Source organism: Pseudonaja textilis, chromosome 9 (genome assembly GCF_049901715.1).
Source record: "Pseudonaja textilis isolate UNSWEBS1 chromosome 9, rPseTex1.2, whole genome shotgun sequence".
Taxonomy (NCBI): Eukaryota; Metazoa; Chordata; class Lepidosauria; order Squamata; family Elapidae; genus Pseudonaja; species Pseudonaja textilis.
The window spans coordinates 18,525,386-18,547,126 of NC_141998.1; the positions used below are offsets into that span (position 1 = coordinate 18,525,386).

The 21,741-nt window shown below is 41.3% G+C and overlaps 1 protein-coding gene across 3 annotated transcripts in view; it reads left to right on the forward strand.

Moving 5' to 3' along the window:
- FLI1 (Fli-1 proto-oncogene, ETS transcription factor) overlaps positions 1-16,139 on the forward strand; it is a 110,685-nt gene extending 94,546 nt beyond the window's left edge. For all 3 annotated transcript variants that reach the window (XM_026709033.2, XM_026709031.2, XM_026709032.2), the window contains 4 exons: positions 11,834-11,899; positions 13,494-13,556; positions 13,962-14,009; positions 14,411-16,139. In XM_026709033.2, the coding sequence (XP_026564818.2) occupies positions 11,834-11,899; positions 13,494-13,556; positions 13,962-14,009; positions 14,411-14,940 (707 nt within the window). In that variant the 3' untranslated portion in view covers positions 14,941-16,139. The remainder of the gene's footprint in view (positions 1-11,833; positions 11,900-13,493; positions 13,557-13,961; positions 14,010-14,410) is intronic.
- Positions 16,140-21,741: the final 5,602 nt, after the last annotated feature.

A 21,741-nucleotide genomic window follows, 5' to 3' on the forward strand; every position in this document is an offset into this window, starting at 1 on the left:
AATATAAAGGAGTATTAAAGAGAAAATTGCATGCAAATATGTCTTATATTTCTATTATGAAAAGATGGACAAAAATATAAGCTAATGTGACAGCGACATACAGGTAGTCCTCAACTTATAGCTGTAATAGAGACCAATTTTCCATTGTAAGTCATGATGGTTATAGGTAGATCTGATTTTACACCCAGTTCTGATTTTTGTGGCAGTTGTTAAGTGAACACAGTGGTGATTTAAGTTGAATCCATGTATTCGTATTGAGCATGGCAGGAAATATTGATTCTATTGGTTTATCAGGATGGGCTTGATTCTTTCTTCTAGTTAATAATAGAAGGATGATAGGTGGATGGAGAAAGGAAGGAAGGAAGGAAGGAAGGAAGGAAGGAAGGAAGGAAGGAAGGAAGGAAGGAGAGAGAGAGAGAAGAAGGGGAGAAGAAAAGGGGGAGAAAGGGGAGAAGGAGAGAGGAAAGGGGGAAGGGGAGGGAAAGGAGAAGAAGAGAGATAGGAGAAAAAGGTAGGAAGGGAGGGATAGAAGGAGAAGAAGGAGAAAGCGAAGGAGAAGGAAAAGACTTAGCATACTGCTGCAAGCCAGGCAGCGTGGCGTATTATTTTCTTATCATGCTAATAATAGAAAGATGATAGGTGAATTGATGGGTGGGTGAAGGAAGGAAGGAAGGAAGGAAGGAAGGAAGGAAGGAAGGAAGGAAGGAAGGAAGGAAGGAAGGAAGGAAGGAAGGAAGGAAGGAAGGACAGCAGGGTAGCAGGCCGGCTGGCTAGGTGGCTAGGTGGCTGTTAGCTGATGAGACAGACAGACAGGACAAGACATTCAATGGTGTCGTGAAAGCAATCCCCATGGATCCCAAAGAAAGAAACTCAGGGCCCCCTTTTAGCCATGGTGTATAAGTTGACCGCGTTTGGTTGAAACACCTGAGCCAATGAAAGAGATTTTCCCTTTTGATGTGAGTTTACCCTTGGCTTCTGCCAGTGGAGTAAGGGTAGAGATAAGAAAGCCTGGGGTGCAAGGATGTCCCTGGACAGGTCAATCCGAGGGTTGGGGAAATGAGTGAAGGGACGAGAGTGAACACGCTATAGTGCTGTTAGGTGGACAGCTTCTTCCTCTTCATGGTTCCTAAAAGACTTCGGTTCAGCCTCCGTTGAGGGTGCTGTCAGGCTCTGCCCTGAACCCCAAGCCATCTGCTTCAGAGACAGAAACACCCACGTGCGCCAAGGCCACACCGGAGATCAATGCTGCTTGTTGCAGGTGCTGCTTTTGTCTGCCAAAGCAATTGCCCACTTCAGCAGCCGGCTCCCTCCTGCTACCCACTCTTGCCACTTAGAGCAGACCCAGGTTTCAGAAGCGAGGTGCATGGGGGGGTGGGGGTGGGGGGGGGGACGGAAGCAAGGTAGCCACAGTTTGGAGTCCAGCCCTGTGCAACTGCCTCTCCTCTTGAATAGTTTTCCATTGAAAGAAAGAAACCCAAAGGGCTGCGTGAACAAAGCAGGAAAGCGCAGCGCTTCAGTCGGCCAGCGGTAAATACCCATCCCGAGCAAGCTTGCTTTGAGTGCTTGGCTCTCCTGCTTTCTGGAGCTAGGCAGGTGCTGCCCTTCTATAAACAGAAGAAGGGAAGCCAGAGAGAGAGAAAGAAAACTCATCGGATAAAGATAATACCTCTGGCTTTGGTTTGTTTTTTAATGTAGTGCTTTCCAGGACGCTCCATTCATGGACAAAAGTGAATTTAGCTTTTCTTCTCCTTCTCCTTTTGAAATGTACAGTTAACTCAATGAAAAACATGATAAGAAAATAATATGCCACGCTGCCTGGCTTGCAACAGCATGCTAAGTCTTTCCCTTCTCCTTTGCTTTCTCCTTCTATCCCTCCTTTCCTACCTTCTTCTTTTCCTATCCACCTTCTTCTCCTATCCCTCCCTGTCCCCTCCCCTTCTCCTTTTCGTTCTCCCTCTCCTTCACTTTCTCCTTCTCTTCTCCTTTTCCTCTCTTCTCCCTCCCTCTTCTCTCCCTGTTCCCCCTTTTCTTCTCCCCTTCTCTTTCCTTCCTTCCTTCCTTCCTTCCTTCCTTCCTTCCTTCCTTCCTTCCTTCCTTCCTTCCTTCCTTCCTTCCTTCCTTCCTTCCTTCCTTCCTTCTCATTATTAAATGCAGTAGACTACATGTTACTGCCATACAGTAAAATATTCCAGATTTCTACACCTCTAATAAAAAGTAATGGGAAAATGAGTTTCCTACGGAAAACTTAATTGTAGTTTTTAAAAAGTGCTGTTTCAAAAAAAAAAACCCTTTCCAATTTCAAAAAACCTTTGTCTCTCTTATACATATATACGTTTTCAGTACTTGATTGACTTAGGCATAGCTATCGTCCTTCTTCCATACACACGGAAGCACCTGTGTGAAATTGAAAGCAAAATAATGGGGTAGTTAAAATAAGAACAACTTGGTATTCAGCTCCACCACCAAGACTTCCACAGCTTAGCAAATTGGGACCTTAAATTTGCTCAAACTGCCAAGTTCCCATTTCCCCCAATATAGTTATTTTTCTATTCCACATCATTATTGTTTTGCATTACACATTTTAATGAGTTTGCAGAGAGGCCAGGGGGCTGTGGTTCTTGGACAACCTAGAAAATATAATAAGGAAAAGAAAAAATCTGAAGATGACAAACAGCAGGGACTGCGGAAGCCCAGGCTCTATGCAAGATGCATGAAAAATGGGCCTCAGCTATCACTTTCCCCCAAATTAAGACTACCATAATCTTGGGGGGAACTCTGGAAAATATGTGTGGCATGCATTGATATAGATGTAGATATATTTCTTCCTGGCTGGCTCGGTTATTAATCAGCATTTACAGTTAGCACTCTATTCACTAAACAGGCCAACACTTAGCCTTAGTCCTAACAGCTGTGGTTTTACTCAGGGACAGTCTCTGACTGCCCTCACATTAATCTGAGCCGAAGTTCCTGCAAACAGGTTCCTTTGGAATCAAGCCCAACCTCCTTGGACATTGGCCCTGATTCCACGCCAACAAATACCCTTCTATTTTCCAGAGTAGGGCACCTTGGTTCAAATTGTCTTCATCTGTTTCGGAGACCTGGGTTGTTCTAATGAGAATCGTCCTGTTTTCTTTGGCTGAGAAACAATTTTCTCGTAAGTGAAAGGAGACTCCTCAGGCTCAGAGTAGAACGGCTGGAGCCTAGCTGCTTAGTTTGTTTTAAGGAGAAATGAGTCTGCTTCAGTTTTCCGAGTTTGGCAGACTATAAAACCATATAGAGATTCAGAAGGTGAGGCGTCCCTAAGAACTTGCTTGGTGTAGGTAGAACTATGATTTGGGGTAGGGATGAGCAACATTTCAAGTCCAGGAGTCCTTGGTGCTCTCTGAGCTTGGTTGTTTTCTTGCAGGCGTTATATTACCCAGTTAGGTAACATCAACAGTGCTAGGGAGTGGGGTTTGTTCTCAATTTGTATTGATTGGGGGTGACATGAAAGCAGAGTTCCAATATTTCAAGGGTTGCCACAAAGAAGAGGGAGTCAAGCTATTCCCCAAAGCACCTGAGGGCAGGACAAGAAGCAACAGGTGGAAACTAATCAAGGAGAGAAGTAACCTAGAACTAAGGAAGAATTTCCCGACCATTAGAACAATTAATCAGTGGGTGACAATTTGCCTCCAGAAGTTGTGGATGCTCCAACGCTGGGAGTTTTTAAGAAGAGATTGGACAACCATTTGTCTGAAATGGTATAGAGCTTCCTGCCTGAGCAGGGGGTTGGACTAGAAGACCTCCAATGCCCTTCCCAATCTATTATTCTGTCATTCTATATTCTAGTGCAAGGTCCTTCCAACTTGGCAAATTTAAGACTTGTGGACTTCAACTCCCAGAATTCCTGAGCTAACATGACTGGAGGAGGAATTCTGCGAGTTGAAAAGTCCACAAGTCTTAAAGCGGTCAAGTTTGAAGACCCCTGTTCTAGTGGCTTGGCCTATCAGTGTTGGTGTTGGTCTTGGAGTTTCTTTAGTTGGACTGTTTACTATTAGCTTGTTTGGCAGTTAACAATAGCTAAATGTTCTGTCTCACCTGTGGCCACAAGGTGAGAGTCCAAATGTCCAAAGGAAAAAGCACGAACAGACAATATCAGGAACAACAGAGTTAACTTTCCTCTGTAGTCGTTGTTGGCAGCTTTCCCAGAAGCTGTCTACAAACCCAGATAACGAGCAGCACGATAAATCAAATCCAAAAGGCAAACAGAAGGCTTCTTCTAAACTGCGAATGTAATTAATGAAGTTTGACCCGAACAAGGATCTCTAGCTAACATGCCTCCTTATATTCCTTGAAGGGGCATGTCAGTCTCTCTAATTAGTCTCTGATTTGACGTTTCCTTTCAAATTGTGCTTGACGTCTCAGCCTACGTCTAGTCCTTGCATCAACCCAACATTCGTCAGTTTGATCATCACTCAAAGACTCTGGCACATTCTGTGGATCAGCTGCTGACACCTGAGGCATAATTGATGTGGAAGGTTCTGGAGAGGATGATGATTCTGACACTTCCTCATCCTCCTGGCTTACGTCTGCATCTCCCATTAAAGCAGGCTCAAATTCCAAAGCCAAACCCTCCTCATCACTCGAACCTGTGTCTTCTGACACATCAGACTCAAAGTGCACAACAGGCTCAAACCTCCCAGTCACAACAGCTAAAGTAGTAAAAAATCCAAGGAAGGAATCTTCAAGATCAGTCCCAACATCACTGATTGGACAAGTCATTAAAATATAAATAGAGAGCAAACCACGCTCCCTACTAACACTGATGATGTTAATGTAGTTTGACTAATGAAATGTCTGTAAGAAAACAACAGAGCTCAGATAGCACCAAGAACTCCTCATTTCACCCCTGAGCTACAAAATGTTCTCCTTTGCTGATATACTTTTCTTAAGGTTTGAAAGCCATCACGGCCATTCAAGGTCTGAGAAAGGTTTGTACCATACAGATGGGCAAAACTATAAGGCTCAATTTCTTTCTCAGTTTTTTTGCAGGGTAGTTTTTTGTTTTAAAATGATAAACATATTTGGGGTTTATTCTGTAGTTTTTGCATTTCCTATCCCACCATGGCAGGAAATCTTTACAACCACAGCAATTGCAGTTACAGTGAGGGCCCCCAAATCCTGCCATGCTTCAAGTTATCCAACCTTTATCTTGTACTTTTATGAATAGTGTCCTACAATAATATGAATGATCTAACACCTGGCATTCTGTTGGACAATTCCGGTGCTGGGCGGTTGGATAAATTGATCTCCTATATCATTTCCAACTTTTGCATACTAACGTTGTGTGTTTTATCCCAAGATCTTTGTTGAAAGGTACTTTTCAGGAGAAAATTGATGATTTTGTGCTTTGTGCAACGCACAGAGAGTTGTCTGCTTATCTTCTATTGGTTAGATGTTGAAGAAGATAAAGTCTTGACTGTTATAGTTTAATGAATAATGGTTTTGTTCTTATTTCTAACTTATTCCACCATCCAATGTGTGAAAGGTGTAATGAATATTCCAATTTATAGAAGGAACTTTGGTTATAAATAAGGGCTGCCTTAAGACCATACTGATGAGTTTCAACCACAGCTCTGTGAGAGAGACCAACTGCATAAACAGAGGGATAGAATCAAGATCACATGAAGTGTTAAAAGCATTTTATAAGGCCTTGGTAAAGCCACACTTGGAATACTGCATTCACTTTTGGTCGCCACAATGTAAAAAAGATGTTGAGAAGAGTGCAGAAAAGAGCAACATAGATAATTAGGGGACTGGATGCTAAAACATATGAAGAATGGTTGCAGGAACTGGGTATGTCTAGTCTAATGAAAAGAAGGACTAGGGGAGACATGATAGCAGTCTTCCAATATCTCACGGTCTGCCACAAAGAAGAAGGAGTCAAGCTATCCTCCAAAGCACCAGAAGGCAAAATAAGAAGCAATGGATGGAAACCAATCAAGGAGAGAAGCAACTTAGAACCAAGGAGAAATTTCCTGACAGTTACAGCAATTAACCAGTGGAACGACTTGCCTACAGAAGTTGTGAATGCTCCAACACTGGAAGTTTGTAAAAAGATGTTGGATAACTATTTGTCTGCAGTGGTGTAGGGTTTCCTGCCTAAGCAGGGGGTTGGACTAGAAGACCTCCAAGGTCCTTTCCAACTCTGTTATTCTATCGTATACTTTTTTTCAAGTTTCATTTTGCAAAGTAGAACATGGAAATTAAATGCCTTTGTGTTCAGTTTGGGGAGAACCATTCCTAGAACCATTTGTTTATTTTTAAAAATACATTCCAATAATATATTGTGTATTTAAAACTTAGCCCCTCCGATCAGGGAGAATGTCTACTCTATGTTAAAGAACACACATGTCCTTACATGTTTCCAGGATGCTAATTTGCATCTTCGTTTTCTTCTAATAACAACATAGCCTGCCTCTATTTTATAATATTTTTGTAAGGGGGAAAAAAAAACCACACACCAACTGGGTTGTTTCCCCCCCTTTTTTCCCCTTTCTGCTTGTTTTTGTTATGATTCTGCAGTCCAAAATGAGAGTTTATGATTCCAGGAAAGACAGTAGCTTGCTCTTATGGATTATTTAAAAAATGTTTTCCTTTGAAATTCCGGACTTAATGTTGTGTCTGCTTTCTTGCTGACCCTCTTCAGAGGTGGCCGTGTTTTCTCACCCCCCCCACTTTTTCCCCCAAAGAGAATTTCTTTTTTTTTTAAAAAAAAAAGGGAAAAAAAGGCTCTGTTATAACAAAGATTCCTTGTCTCTGAGCTGCAACAGGCAGGAAACCCGTACTCACAAGGGGATGACAACCAGCTAATGTTGTCCTAGCACAAGGCCCCAGTTCTCCGAATTGAACCTGACAGCATGTCTGGGCCACTTTCTAAGTCACCATTATGTTTCCTTTTCCCCTAGCAAAATAAGGGGGCTTCCCCTCCCCCGCCCTTCCACAACCTCTGCTTTTTTGCACATGTGCGGAGTTACGAGCTGCCTCGCTTGTAAGTTTGCTCCTTCCACAAGGTCTTAAGAGCAAGCTGAGTCGTTTCCATACAGCTATAGCAAAACGGGTTTCCAGATGGTTGGTTTCTTCTTCCCTTCCCTATAGCAACTGAAGGCTCTCCTTTGCAACGAGTTGCTGCGTTACAGCCATGCATGCATACAGCTCCAGGGACCTTCTGCAGGAATTGCTTTATATCATACACATGCAGGCCTAAAGGTGATGGCCAACAGCAGTTAGTGGGCAACCTTGTTGGAACCAGGTGCGTATCTGGATTATTGACATCCATCTGTTGAGGGACGCGTTCGCTAAAATGTTTCTATGACGGACTTGGCCATTTACAAAAGGACCATATACTAGAAGGCCAATCCAGACCTTGTGATGACCCGGAGTGTAACACAAACGTAACAAAATCCAAAATGTAAATAAATGTCCTTTAATGCCTCCAGCTTGGCCCCACTGTTCAATCATTCTCAGTTGGAGAGAAAACTTACTCAAAAATAGTCTTCAAAAGAAAGCAATACCATCTGAACTTAATGAGCAGATAGCGGTGAAATAAAAAACCAAACAAACTACAATGATGAAATTTCCACAACGGACTAGGATAAGTAATTACCAACTTCAAGGAGATAACAAGGCACAGTCTGTTGGAAGGACGCCAACCAAGATAACTTCAGCCCAAGATAAAACATGCTTTGCTTCTGGCAATGCTGTGTTTTAACCGTCTCTCTTATTTACTAGTCTCCCCAGCTGCAACCAATGAGGAGGATCATGGCCGCTTCCTCTCTCATAAGCCAAGTTGTTTTCTTCTCCGTTCCTCCCTGTGTGTCCTAGGATGGAGAGGGGATGGGCCTGGTTCTTCCTTTGAGTACCCAGCTGTCTTGTGCCCTTCCCCAGCCTCCTCCACAACCTCTGGAGCCACACCTCCACTCCCTGTTGGCTGTTCCTCCCCTCCCTCAGAGTCCGGCTCTACCAAGGGCATGAAAGCCCTGATGCTTTCTACCATTCCAGCAGGGCTCCAAAACTTTCTTGCAAATTAATGAATCTATGGAATTTAGTTTGTAGCAGAATCACAGAAGAGTTGCAAGGGACCTTGGCGGTCTTCTAGTCCAACCCCCCTGCTCAAGCAGGAGACCTTATTCCCGTGATGGTGAACCTATGGAACACATGCCAGAAGTGGCACGCAGAGCCCTCTCTGTGGGCACACGAGCCGTCGCCCCAGCTCAGCTCCACCGTGCATGCATGTGCACCTCCCACCGGCCAACTGGTCTTCGGGTCTCTGCCACGCATGCACAGGGGACATGTATGCATGTGTGGGGGTGGGGGACATGCATGGGGGAAATGCACGCACATTGCATTTTGGGGGTGTGCACACATCCGCATTGGGCACTCCATGCTGAAAAGGTTAGCCATCACTACCTTCTTAACAACCTCCAGTGATGGAGTATTTACAATTTCTGAAGGCAAGCCATTCCACCAATTAATTATTCTGTCAGGAAATTTCTCCTTATTTCTAGATTGGTTCTCTCCTACATTCATTTCCATCCATTGCTTCTCATTCTGCCTTCAGTTGCTTTGGACAATAAGTTGACCCTTTCTTCTTTATGTCTTCTGACTTGTAGTGCACGTAGATCTCATAGCTTAAAGCAACATTTTCTAGAGAAAATGTTTTTCCAAAAGGCAATTGAACTTTCTTGGTTGTTTCTTTGAAAACCTTTTGCTTCTCATCCAAGAAGCTTCCTTGATTCAGAAGAAGCTTTTTGGATGAGAAATGAACATTTTCAAAGGAAAAAAAAACAAGAAAGTCCAGTTGCCTTTTGGAAAAAAACCACCTTTGGGACAACCACGACTTGGCTGATTGAGGATCTCCATAGACATTTTGTAGAGAATTTTGTTGAAATTAAGGTGGCGGATAGCGTTGTTGGAACTCCTGAGGACCAAGTCATGGGCACAGCATTATTATTATCATTTTTCCCCCCCACAAATAAAGCAACTTAAATAAAAGCCAAATCTCTGGATGGTTTCCTTGGCTCAATTTTTCTGATTGTGTTTCAAGCACAATTGTGTAAGAGTGAGGAGGGGAGGTTTTCGGTAGTATTGCTGTACACATTGCATTCATTTGCAGCGGAGGGGAGAGATAGCAAGGAAGAAACTTTTTGGCTCATCTGAGCAACTTATTGTTGATGTTTTGGAAAGATGCACCAGCAAGGCACATTTTCCAGATGTCCATTTAAAAAAAAAAAAAATTAATCCAAAGCACAGCTCCATACAACAGGCCACCATCATCATTTAGATGGCATTTTAGGCAGAGTATTGTGTCTTTTCCATTCATGGAATCCTCTTTCATTACATTTCATTTGCATTTACGTTTTAAGTGCTATTTCTTGGCTCAGTGGTGGAGAAATGTGAATAGTCATATTCAGGAGTAGGCTTCAAACATTTTAGCAACGGGTTCTCAGCCCGGTTTCTAGGTGGGTGTGGCCATGGTGGGCATGGCCTAGTCCAGGGGTGTCCAACCTTGGCAACTTTAAGACTTGTGGACTTCAACTCCCAGAATTCCTCAGCCAGCTGGCTGAGGAATTCTGGGAGTTGAAGTCCACAAGTCTTAAAGTTGCCAAGGTTGGACACCCCTGGACTAGTCAGTCATCCTCCTGCACCACAGGAGGGGGGTTGCCCTTCCCGGGCTCTGGAGGCTTTTCTCGAGTCTCCAGGAGGGCCAAAACGGTCTCCCCTGGGCTCTGGAGGCTCTCTGGAAGCCGGAAATGGGCCCGTCTCTGGCCTTCCCAAACTTCCGGGAGGCCCGTTTCTTGCCCTCCCTGAGCCTCCCTGCACTTACCTGCATCCAAAATGGGCCGTGTAAGAGACTCCTGGGGGGGGGGGAGGAGTGGGCAGGGCCAGCCAGGAGTGAGATTTGGGGGTTCTCCAAACTGCACAGAATCTTAGCTAGGGGGTCTCGCGAACCCCTGCAAACTCCCAGCAGTCCACCCTATTGCATCCCTTCATTTCCATAAGGGAAAGGATAGAATTTGCAGCCATGGATTCTCTCTCTCCCAGATGTGGCAACAGTCCACAGTTTAGACGGTTTTAAAAAGAGCTTCCAGCTGTCAATGGCTTCTAAGCTTGATGGTTAATTGTTATTTCTGGAATTATAGGCATCAGAGCTTAAATATCTCACCCGAGGGAGCAGGCAATAACATATCTATCCATGCTTGTGAATATTCTAAGTGCACCTGGTTGGCCACTGTGTCTCTTTGGCACTTATCTTCTGTAAGATAAGTCTTTTATCTTTTATTTTTTTTATCAAAAAAAATTATACATCTTTTCTTTATATACATCAAGATATCTATTGTATCTATCTCTAGTTGTTTCTATCTTATATACCTTATACTCTATGCGTCTATCATATTGCTCTCTTAAGGTCTCTTATATTAGTTACATTAATGTATTCTTCTTACATTTTGTATCTATTCTCTAACCATTCATACCATTTATGCCATATTGCATAATATTCTGAGTTCTCCTTCTCTTTCATTTCTAACGTAAGCATATCCATTTCCGCACATTCCAGTATTTTGTATATAATTAACACCTCTGGGGAGATGTTAGGTCCTTTCCACATTTGTGCAAAAGCTATTCTGGCTGCCGTCAAAATATGCAAAATAATGTATTTTATCTTTTGTGGGAGTATTGATCTGTAATTATTCCTAGTAGGAAAAGTTCTGGTTTAAGTTCAATTTCATATTTGCTAATTTCCTGCAGCCAGTTTTTTATTTTAATCCAGTATCTCCTGGTCTTGGGGCATTTCCCTAGTCCTTTAAGTCAGGTTGAATGGAGTCCCAGTCAAATGACTTGCAGTATAGTTGAATCTGGTTGCTATCTCTTTTCGTTGATTGTTAAGCTCTGTTGTGCCTTTTGGATTGCATTTGTTATGGCTGATCTTTCTTGCATGTTACCAAGAGTCATATTGTTTGAATTGGGTGGCTGTGTATAATATCAATAAATAAGAAAGAAAACCCTCGAGGCAAGCTATGAGGACAATGGCTGCCTTGTACTTCTATTGCTAGCAACAATTGCTGGAACATGTTACTTCTTTGATAGATCTGTCATCTTACCATCATACTTGGCATGGCTTCCATGATTTTGAAAAGTTTTGTAATAGTTGGAATAAGTCATCTATTTTGTGGTTTATTGTGTGTGCAACAATGCCAACAGTTTATTTTGAAACAAACCATGTTCCTGCTTCATCTGCCTATTTCACTGGGATTTACTGCCAGTAGTTTAACAGAATAAAAGAGTTTAGCACAGTGGGGAGGGACCTTGAAGGTCTTCTAGTCCAAATTATGCTCAGGTAGGAAACTGTACTATTTCGGTCAAATGGTTGTCCAATCATTTGGAGCTCCCACAACTTCTGTAGGTAAGCCGTTCCACTGGTTAATTGTTCTGTCAAGGAAAACCCTCTTCATTTCTAGGTCGGATCTCTGCTTGAATAGTTTCCATACATTGCATCTTGTCTTTTAATTTATCTTCTAATTCGTGTCACATTTGTACTAGATTCCCAAATCCATCATGAACATTTAACTTCCCTGGGATGCTGGCAAACCCACATTCTGCATGACAGCCTTCCTCCTTCAACACAAAATCCCAGAATTCTAGGCCACAATGGCATATGAAATAGGCTTCTGTAGATTTTCTAACAAAAGTATAGCATGTGACTTGCAGGTTGTTCTCAATTACTGTTTGGCATGAGATGTCATGATTTGCAAGTAAGCATTATTCTCTTTTGTTTGCTTTTAATTATGATTAGATAACTCCTATGATGCTGTTCGAAGATCAGGGTGGGGTAATAATCTGAATTCCAGCCACAATAAAAGTAAGTTATTGTTTGCCTTGATAGGGTGATAGATGGTTTTCAGGAGAAGCCATGTTTTAAAATATAACATGTTGTGAAGTTGGTATCGGTGATTGTGTTCCTATGCTACTGTCCACACTAATTTAATCTTCTAAATCCAGTATTTTTCAACCACAATTTTGTGGACTTCACCTCCCAGAATTCCTCAGCCAGCATGGAATTCTGGGAGTTGAAGCCCACACATCATAAAGCTGTGAAGGCTAAGAAACTCTGGTCTACAGCGGTCTTGATGCAAAATCAAATGGCAATAGAGGTGCTAGAGATCTTTCCTTTGGCCCTTTGGTTGTGTGTTTTTTTTTTTTCTGGATATTTTGTGACTTCTCTCAAGAATAGAAAAATTTCCTAGAGATTCATAAAAAGAGCCATGTGACCTCTGCTTGTCATATTGGAAAGAACGGGAGTCTTTTGTTGCAGTATTTCTGTCACCTTTTTCTCAACATCAGGGGTCAGGCCCATCTTAAGTGCCTTTGAGAATTATAGACTAAGAGCCATGGTGGTGCAGTGGTTAGAGTGCAGTACTGCAGGCTACTTCTGCTGACTGCCGATTGACCGCAATTTGGCAGTTCGAATCTCACCAGGCTCAAGGATGACTCAGCCTTCCGTCTTTCCAAGGTTGGTAAAATGAGGACCCAGATTGTTGGGGACAATATGCTGACTTTGTAAACCACTTAGAGAGGGCTGTAAAGCACTGTAAAGCTCTATATAAGTCTAAATGCTATTGCTATCTAAGCTGTGGTGGCTCAGTGGTTAGAATGCATTATTGCAGGCTGATTCTGCCAACTGCCATCAGTTCGATCCTGACTCGCTCAAGGTTGACTCAGCCTTCCAGCCTTCCAAGATCAGTAAAATTAGGACTCAGATTGTTGGGGGCAAGATGCTAACTCTGTAAACCGCTTAGAGAGGGCTATAAAGCACTGTGAAGCAGTATATAAGTCTAAGTGCTTATTGCTATTGCTATTGCTTTGCTAACAGTATGACATGATGCTTTGAGGGTTTACTCTCCAACATGGAGCTGTGGTGGTGCAGTGGTTAGATTACAGTATCGCAGGCTGACTCTGCTTACTGCCAGGAGTTCGATCCTGACCGGATCAAAGTTGACTCAGCCTTCCATCCTTCTGAGGTTGGTAAAATGAGGACCCAGATTGTTGGGGGCAAGAGGCTGACTCTGTAAACCACTCAGAGAGTGTTGTAAAGCACTATGAAGCAGTATATAAGTCTAAGGTTGATTGCTATTGCTATTCATACAAACAGATTCCCACAGACATAGACACACAGACACACACAGAAAGAGAGGCACATAGTTTTTGCTGTTGCAATTTGGACATTGGAAAGATTCTGGTTTCATTTTCTATGCCAATCAAAGGAGAATGGGTGGGGTGTGTGTGTGTTAGAAAATAGAGGTTGTGGGGATGTAATAAGAGTGTAGTAAACTTCACCTTTTTTAGAATGGAGGAATAATTATTGGTGACTTTAAAGGACATACATATTATTTTGGTGTCTACTCTCTCCTGCTCCTTCTTTTTCCTAACCTAACCTTTCTTCTTTGGTTCATTAGGTCCTCCCCTAGGAGGGACACAAAATGTAAGCAAAAACGGAGAACAACAAAGACCCCAGCCAGGTAATAGTGCTGGAATGTACACAATTTTACTGATTTTAAGGGGGAAAAGAACTATATTAAAAAACCACTTCTTGAGACTGAGCATTCTCAGAAAGGGAGATCATGCTCCGTCATAGATCTACAAGGGTTATCTCATTTGCTAAGTTTGAGAATCTTTAAAACTATAAACCAACCACTCTACTGTTATAAATTAAGAAGACGGGTCTGGGTAGCAGACTGCCATGTTTCTAGTACAGAAATGTGGAGGTTCATTCTCTACCAACTCCATTCTGCTTGAGGAATAATGGCACGGATATAGAAAATGGGAGTAACCATATATTCAAGCTAGAAATGCATTGATGGCTTGTTTGTCTCTATGATGCACCTTTCACCAACATCTAATCCTCCGTTCTTTTCTCAATTTAGATCCATATCAGATCTTAGGGCCCACCAGTAGCCGTTTAGCCAATCCAGGTAAGTCCATCTGAACCAAACTTAGCCCAACCTATGAGATAATCCATCTATCTCACTCTCAGTCTAAAGTCAGTAAATGCACAATAATTCTTGCAATGGATATGAAATGGTCACCTTATCATTTATTTTTTCAAAAAAGAAGATGGTTATAAGCTACCACAACATCATAAGTGAAACAGAAACTGAAAAGCAAGGAGTGTTAAAATTCTTTTTTAAAGTTCACTTCTTTTTATGGAGCTCTGGAGCCACCATGGAGAAGGCTATGTCTCTAACACTCACCAGTCAGATGTAACTTTTTGACTGAGCTGTGAATGGCAAGAAGAGAAATTTATAATTGATTCTCTCTCTCTCTCTCTGTCTCTCTCTGTGTCTCTCTCTCTGTGTGTCTCTCTCTCTCATAGGGAGTGGACAGATCCAACTGTGGCAATTCCTCCTTGAGTTGTTGTCAGACAGTTCCAATGCTAGCTGTATTACATGGGAAGGAACCAATGGGGAGTTCAAGATGACCGACCCTGATGAGGTGGCCAGGCGCTGGGGAGAACGCAAAAGCAAACCCAACATGAATTACGACAAGTTAAGTCGAGCCCTCCGGTATTACTATGACAAGAACATTATGACCAAGGTGCACGGCAAGAGATACGCTTACAAATTTGACTTTCACGGCATTGCGCAAGCACTTCAGCCCCACCCGACTGAATCGTCAATGTATAAATACCCTTCGGATCTCTCCTATATGCCTTCGTACCACGCGCACCAGCAGAAAATGAACTTCGTCCCGCCCCATCCATCCTCCATGCCCGTCACTTCCTCTAGTTTCTTTGGGGCGGCATCACCCTACTGGACTTCTCCTACTGGAAGTATTTATCCAAATCCCAATGTACCCCGCCATGCTAATTCTCACATGCCCTCACACCTAGGCAGCTACTACTAAATGCTTTTTGTCTTTGCTGCCCTTTCTCGTTTTGATTGGATGTTTTCTTCCATTCATGGAAATCTTGGGACTCTTTTTTTGATACTGTTGGGGAGAAAGCTTTTTTTTAAAAAAAAAAACCTGGATATTAATATTGTTATTTTTTATGGTTATTTTTATTGGAATAAACCTTTTTATTTTTCTAACTCTGCTTCCTCTGTCTCAGGGGAGCAGATGGGTTCTCCATGGGCCAGTATCCTGCCTTTCCTTTTGGTTCAAAGCCTTTTCTCATTTTTAGGACCAGCTTTAACAATTGTGCAGTGAGTTATCACTCAAGAACCATAGACGAAGTATTGTCAAGTCAAAAGCTTTTTGCAAAAAAAGAAAGATCAAAACCGATATCTCTTAGGACATGAATGTTTCTTCCTAACTAATGGGGAATCATGGTGGGGTGGTTTTTTTCCAGTTTTGAGATGTGCTGAAGAAAATTCGCAAATTTTGAGGACCTGGTTTGCAGATAATCAACTGGAATTTTAGCTTTAAGGCCAATGAAGGCTTGGTTTTTTTTTCACTCAACTGGAAAAAAAGAGAATGAAATATAAGTAAATATGTATATTTTAAAGCAACTAAGGGCATTGAAAGGACTTTATAAGAATGTGCATTAAGTTACGTGGTTTTGTTAATAACTCTGGAAGCATAAGGCACCAGGAAAAAAGAAAACAGGACATTATAATGCATTGAGAACAGATATTCTTAAGAATGCAAAATGGAACTAATATAAAATGACAGCAACTCTACCAGCTTCAACAAAGTTTGGGGAATTGCAAAATAAACATTACCGATTCACAAACGCTGTGCGTTTGTCAGTCTGCTACCGAAGAGGTCAACAAAGTCAGAGGGCAATTTACTGTATAAATTATGCAGAGTTATGTTTTTAACCTATATCTCACAGTATTGATGAAAACTGAAACGAGTTGACCTCGGTCACAAATGCAGTTGTGGTTGTTGTTTTTTTTACTATCAAATCCATTTTTGTACATCTTTTTAATCTGTACATTTGGGTTGCAGCTTTGTTTTGTTATTATTATTTTTTGTTTTGCTAAAAAAAATAAACTTAAAAAAAGAAACACATGTAATGTGTCTGTTGGAAAACTAGGGATCCCATTTGGAAACAAACTGATGGTTATATCCAGAAACTTGGAATAAAAATTTATTACAAAGCTGTATTGATTTTATATTGATTAACTGATACAAATATCTCCAAAGAAATCTGGTAATTGAATCTTGAGAAGAGGATTCAAAATACAACTCAACGTTCTGTTTTCAAACTACTCTGGAAGAGAATAAATATTTGTTTGAACCACAAGTCTATAATATGTTTTCAGTTACTTCAGGTAATCAAAATAGCATCTTGGTTACCTTTTCAATTACTTTAATTGTTATTTTTGACCGCATATTTGAGAATGAATCCAGAAATATGTAAAAGAAGAAAAAGTGTTGGGTATTGCAAAGCCTAAGAGAGAATTAGTATTAGATGCATTATGGACTCTAAAATGCTCTCAGAATCTTAAATTGTAGGAACTTTCCTGGAAGATCTGCAATGATCCATAAATACACCTGACAAGAAGGAAAAATTAGAACTGTTTAGAGAGTTTGGGGATCCAACTGAGATGGAGAAGAAAATTAGTCTTTACCACAGTCAAAATTAGGACCTTCAGTATGCTGATTCCCCATATAATCATAGCATAGTAAGTCTTTCCCAAGTGATGCCTTATAATCTGGGTATGTAATTTTAAAAAAACAGGACTAGCACAATAGAAATAAAAGTTTTATGATGCTAAATACATTGTCTTGAACACTTCCTAGAATGTGCAGCTATTGATGGAAAATAAGGGCATTTATAAAGCCATTAAAAAAAGTTTCCTAAGGATACTTTTGCACACCTTTTATATTTATACAAATGGGTGGATGGATGGATAGATGGATGGAGATAGAGATGATAGAAGATAGATAGAGATGGATGGATAGAGATGAAGAGATAGAGATAGATGATAGATAGATAGATAGATAGATAGATAGATAGATAGATAGATGTAGATGATAAATATGGCTGGATACATAGATAAAGATAGATAGATAGATAGATAGATAGATAGATAGATAGATAGATAGATAGATAGATAGATAGATAGATAGACAGATGATAGATAGATAGATAGATAGATAGATAGATAGATAGATAGATAGATAGATAGTTAGATAGACATAGATAGATAGAAATATAGAGACACAGAGACATAGATGATAGATATGAATGGATGGATGGATGGAGACAGAGATGATAGATAGATGATAGTTATAAATGGATGGAGAGATGGATGGGTGAGTGGCTGGGTGGATGAAGATAGAGATGATAAATAGATGATATATATGCTGTAGATAGGTGGATGAATAGATAGATGAATGAGGGAGGGGGGAAGGAAGGAAGAAAAGGAAGGAAGGAAGGAAGGAAGGAAGGAAGGAAGGAAGGAAGGAAGGAAGGAAGGAAGGAAGGAAGGAAGGAAGGAAGATAGATGATAGAATAACCCTCAAGGGTTGTTTCCCTTAAAGTGTCCTGCTCAGCTAAAGACTATGGTGAACTAAAATATGAAAAATAATGAGCTAAATATTCTTCCCCTTGAATTAAAGTGAAAAGTTCACCCAAGGGTTTTCTTTTACAAATAAACTTGAAGGGTTTTTTTCTATGTGTAAATATATAAAGATATATACCATTTGTGAGTCTTTAACACCCATCTCCTTGGTGGGAAGTTAGAAGATTGAAAAGAGCTAAGTGCAGAGGGAAGAGAGCAATTCACAGTGGAACCGGCAGAGTCCATTCTAGTCCTGGAGACAAGGTAGAAAGTTCCTGCTGCAACCCAGCAATGAGGGATGGATTTGTGAACCAGCTTCCCTGCTTCTTCCACAGCTACCATACAGCAACTGATCAAATGAATGTGCTTGAAGGAAAGCACATTTTTGGAGGCTTCCACTCACCCTTCGTAGAATCCCCATGAGACCCTGTGGGATTTATAGTCTAATCTTTATGGGCTGAGGAATTGTTTTGCACTCCTGCCTCAGTTCTGGCAGGGAACATCCTGACCGTTGTGGGATTTTTGAAATATAAAGGCTGTTCTTAATGCTTCTTCACATGAAGAATAAAGACACTATGGAGGAGAGAACGGGGAAGGAAATATTAGACCTATATTGTCCTCTTTAATGCTTTGGACAATTCTGGCAGGTTTAATGCCGTTCAAGTAAAATGCCAATTAGATAGGAAAACATCCAGGCTGAGTTTCTTGCTTTTGCAAGTTTTTTTTTCTTCCTGGATGCTACTTAACTGCATTTTGTAATGCTACTTGAAATGACACCAAATTACTTTTGACCAAAAGCAAAACTGTAGGAAAATGACTTTATGAGCCACAGTGGCGCAGTGGTTAGAGTGCAGTACTGCAGGCTACTTCTGCTGACTGCTGACTGCCTGCAGTTTGGCAGTTCAAATCTCACTGGCTCAAGGTTGCCTCAGCCTTTCCTCTTTCTGAGGTGGGTAAAATGAGGACCCAGATTGTTGGGGGCAAGAGGCTGACTCTGTAAACCCCTTAGAGAGAGGGCTGTAAAGCACTGTAAAGTGGTTTATGAGTCTAAGTGCTATTGCTATAACTCAAGTATAGAGCTGAAAGTGTGAATTTCATTCACAAACATTTGAGATAAATCCAGGTTTAAAATCCTAAGGAGTGATAGGAAATCAGAGCAAGTCACTTTTTTTAGTCAGTGGTCAGCTTTAGGATTTTAAGACTATGTTTGGAAGCTCTCAAAAACAATTGGATTGTTGACTAAGCCATAGTGTCTGTATTTTCACATATAGTAGCTCTAAGTCATAAATGTTAGTTTAGAACCACAATGGTTTGTTTCACAAATTATACAAAGTCAGAAGATTTCATTACAAGAAAGCACAGTGTATGAATTGCACTTATGTCGGTTTAATTCACACACTTAATCAACACCAAATGGGTTTGAAAATCAAGGTTTGGTTTGGAAATGATGGCTTAGCATATTGTATAACAATTAAGGTTTTCTTAGTTAACTGTAGCTTAGTAGGATATTTTTTAAAAAAATAAATGGACAATTCTCTGCAGAACATCTCAGGTTAATTCTCCAGCCAGAAGAATCTTCTAGATCAGTGTTTCTCAACCTTGGAAACTTTCAGATGTGACGACTTCAACTCTTAGCATTCCCCAGTCAGCCAAGCTGGCTGGGGGATTCTGGAAGTTGAAGTCCACATATCTGAAAGTGGCCAAGGCTGAAACACTGTTCTAGATCAATGTGGTTGAAGAAACTTAAATAATAATTTACATTTAGAACAAGGGTGTCAATCTTGATTTCATTGAGGGACACATCAAGGTTGTGTTTGATCTTGGGGTGTGTGGCCAGGCCACTCATGTTGAGGTTCAGCCCTCCCAAGCTCCATTTTCGCTGGCAGAGGGCTACAGAGGGCATATAATACAGGTGAACCTCAAAAAATTAGAATATCGTGCAAAAGTTCATTTATTTCAGGAATGCACCTTAAAAGGTGAAACTACTATATGAGATAGACTCATTACACGCAAAGCAAGATAGTTCAAGCTGTGAGTTGTTATAATTGTGATGATTATGGATTACAGCTCATGAAAAACCCCAATCCACAACCTCAGAAAATTAGAATATTACATGCAATCAATAAAACAAAGATTGCACATAGAACAATATTGGACCTCTGCAAAGTATAAGCATGCATATGTATCCAGTACTTGGTTTGGGCCCCTTTTGTAGCAATTACTGCCTCAATGAGGCGTGGCATGAAAGCTATCAGCCTGTGGCACTGCTGAGGTGTTACGGAAGACCAGGATGCTTCAATAGTGGCCTTCAGCTCTTCTACATTGTTCGGTCTCATGTCTCTCATCTTTCTCTTGGCAATGCCCCATAGATTCTCTGTGGGTTCAGGTCAGGTGCGTTTTCTGGCCAATCAAGCACAGTAATCCCATGGTCATTAAAACAGGTTTTGGTGCTTTTGGCAGTGTGGGCAGGTGTCAAGTCCTGCTGGAAAATGAAGTCAGCATCCCCATACAGCTTGTCTGCGGAAGGAAGCATGAAGTGCTCCAAAATCTCCTGGTAGACAGCTGCATTGACCCTGGACTTAATGAAGCACAGTGGACCAACACCAGCAGATGACATGGCTCCCCAAATCAACACAGACTGTGGAAACTTCACACTGGACTTCAAGCATCTTGCAGCATGTGCCTCTCCATTCTTCCTCCAGACTCTGGGTCCTTGGTTTCCAAATGAGATGCAAAAGTTGCTCTCAACAAAAAAAGAGGAGTTTGGACCACTGAGCAACAGACCAGTTCTGTTTTTCTTTAGCCCAGGTAAGACGCTTCTGATGTTGTTTGTTGTTCAGGAGCGGCTTGACAAGGGGAATATGACATTTGAAGCCCATGTCCAGGATCCGTTTGTGTGTGGTGGCTCTTGATGCACTGACTGCAGCCTCAGTCCACTCCTTGTGAAAGTCCCCAGCACTTTTGAATGGCCTTTTCCTGACAATCCTCTCCAGGCTGCAGTCATCCCTGCTGTTTTTGCACCTTTTTCTTCCACACTTTTCCATTCCACATAACTTTCTATTAATGTGCTTTGATTACTTTGGAAACATCCAACTTCTTTTGCAATTACCTTTTGAGGCTTTCCCTCCTTATGGAGGGTGTCAATGATAGTTTTCTGCACAACTGTCAGGTCAGCAATCTTTCCCATGATTGTGATTCCTTCTGAACCAGACTGAGAGACCATTTAAAGGCCCAGGAACCCTTTGCAGGTGTTATGGCTTCATTAGCTGATTAGAGTGGGACACTTTGAGCCTAGCATATTGAACCTTCTCACAATATTCTAATTTTCTGAGATTGTGGATTTGGGGTTTTCATGAGCTGTAAGTCATAATCATCACAATTATGACAAATCACGGCTTGAACTATCTTGCTTTTTATGTAATGAGTCTATCTCATATATTAGTTTCATCTTTTAAGTTGCATTACTGAAATAGTGCACGATATTCTAATTTTTCGAGTTTCATCTGTAAAACCACTGCATAGTTTTTAGCAGGTCTTCCTGTTGTCCACAATTCCTCCACCTGGAGTAGTAATACAGAAGTGGCATCCTACATCCAGCTGGCCTAGGTTACTTGTAGATGAGGATAGATCCCATCAGAGTGGCATTCTTCTAAAGTTTTGTGCTGTTATTAGCAAAGTTGAAAAATTGGACCAACTGATTTCTGATTATAGTGGAAACTACTCTTGAGTTAGAAATATTTTTTGAAGGAATATACAGTCTACCCTCTTCTCATTCTTTTTCCTCTCTTCTGAACTGCTGGTCCTTTAAGTGGAATGATAGCTTGACAACTTTGTAGTTTTCCCCTCAGTAGCCCAAACCAACCAAGGGGACTGAAATTGACAAGTGTTTAACAGGAACCAATGGTGTGGAAAGTCCCAGATATGTCCCTTTTTACGCCTTTCTTTCTCTCATTTTGTGCACATTAGAGGTGAGATTTTTTTTTTCCTACAACTGTTTGGAAGAGTCATAGGGTGAGTGGGGGACTTCTAGTTCTTTGCTCTCAGCACCTCTATTGCAAGTTTTCCACCATTATTTTGGTAGAGAAAAGTAAAGTCTTACACTTAGACAAGAAAAACCAAAACCACACATATAGACTGGGTGAAACCAGGCTCAATAGCAGTAGCTGTGAGAAGGATCTTGGAGTCTTAGTGG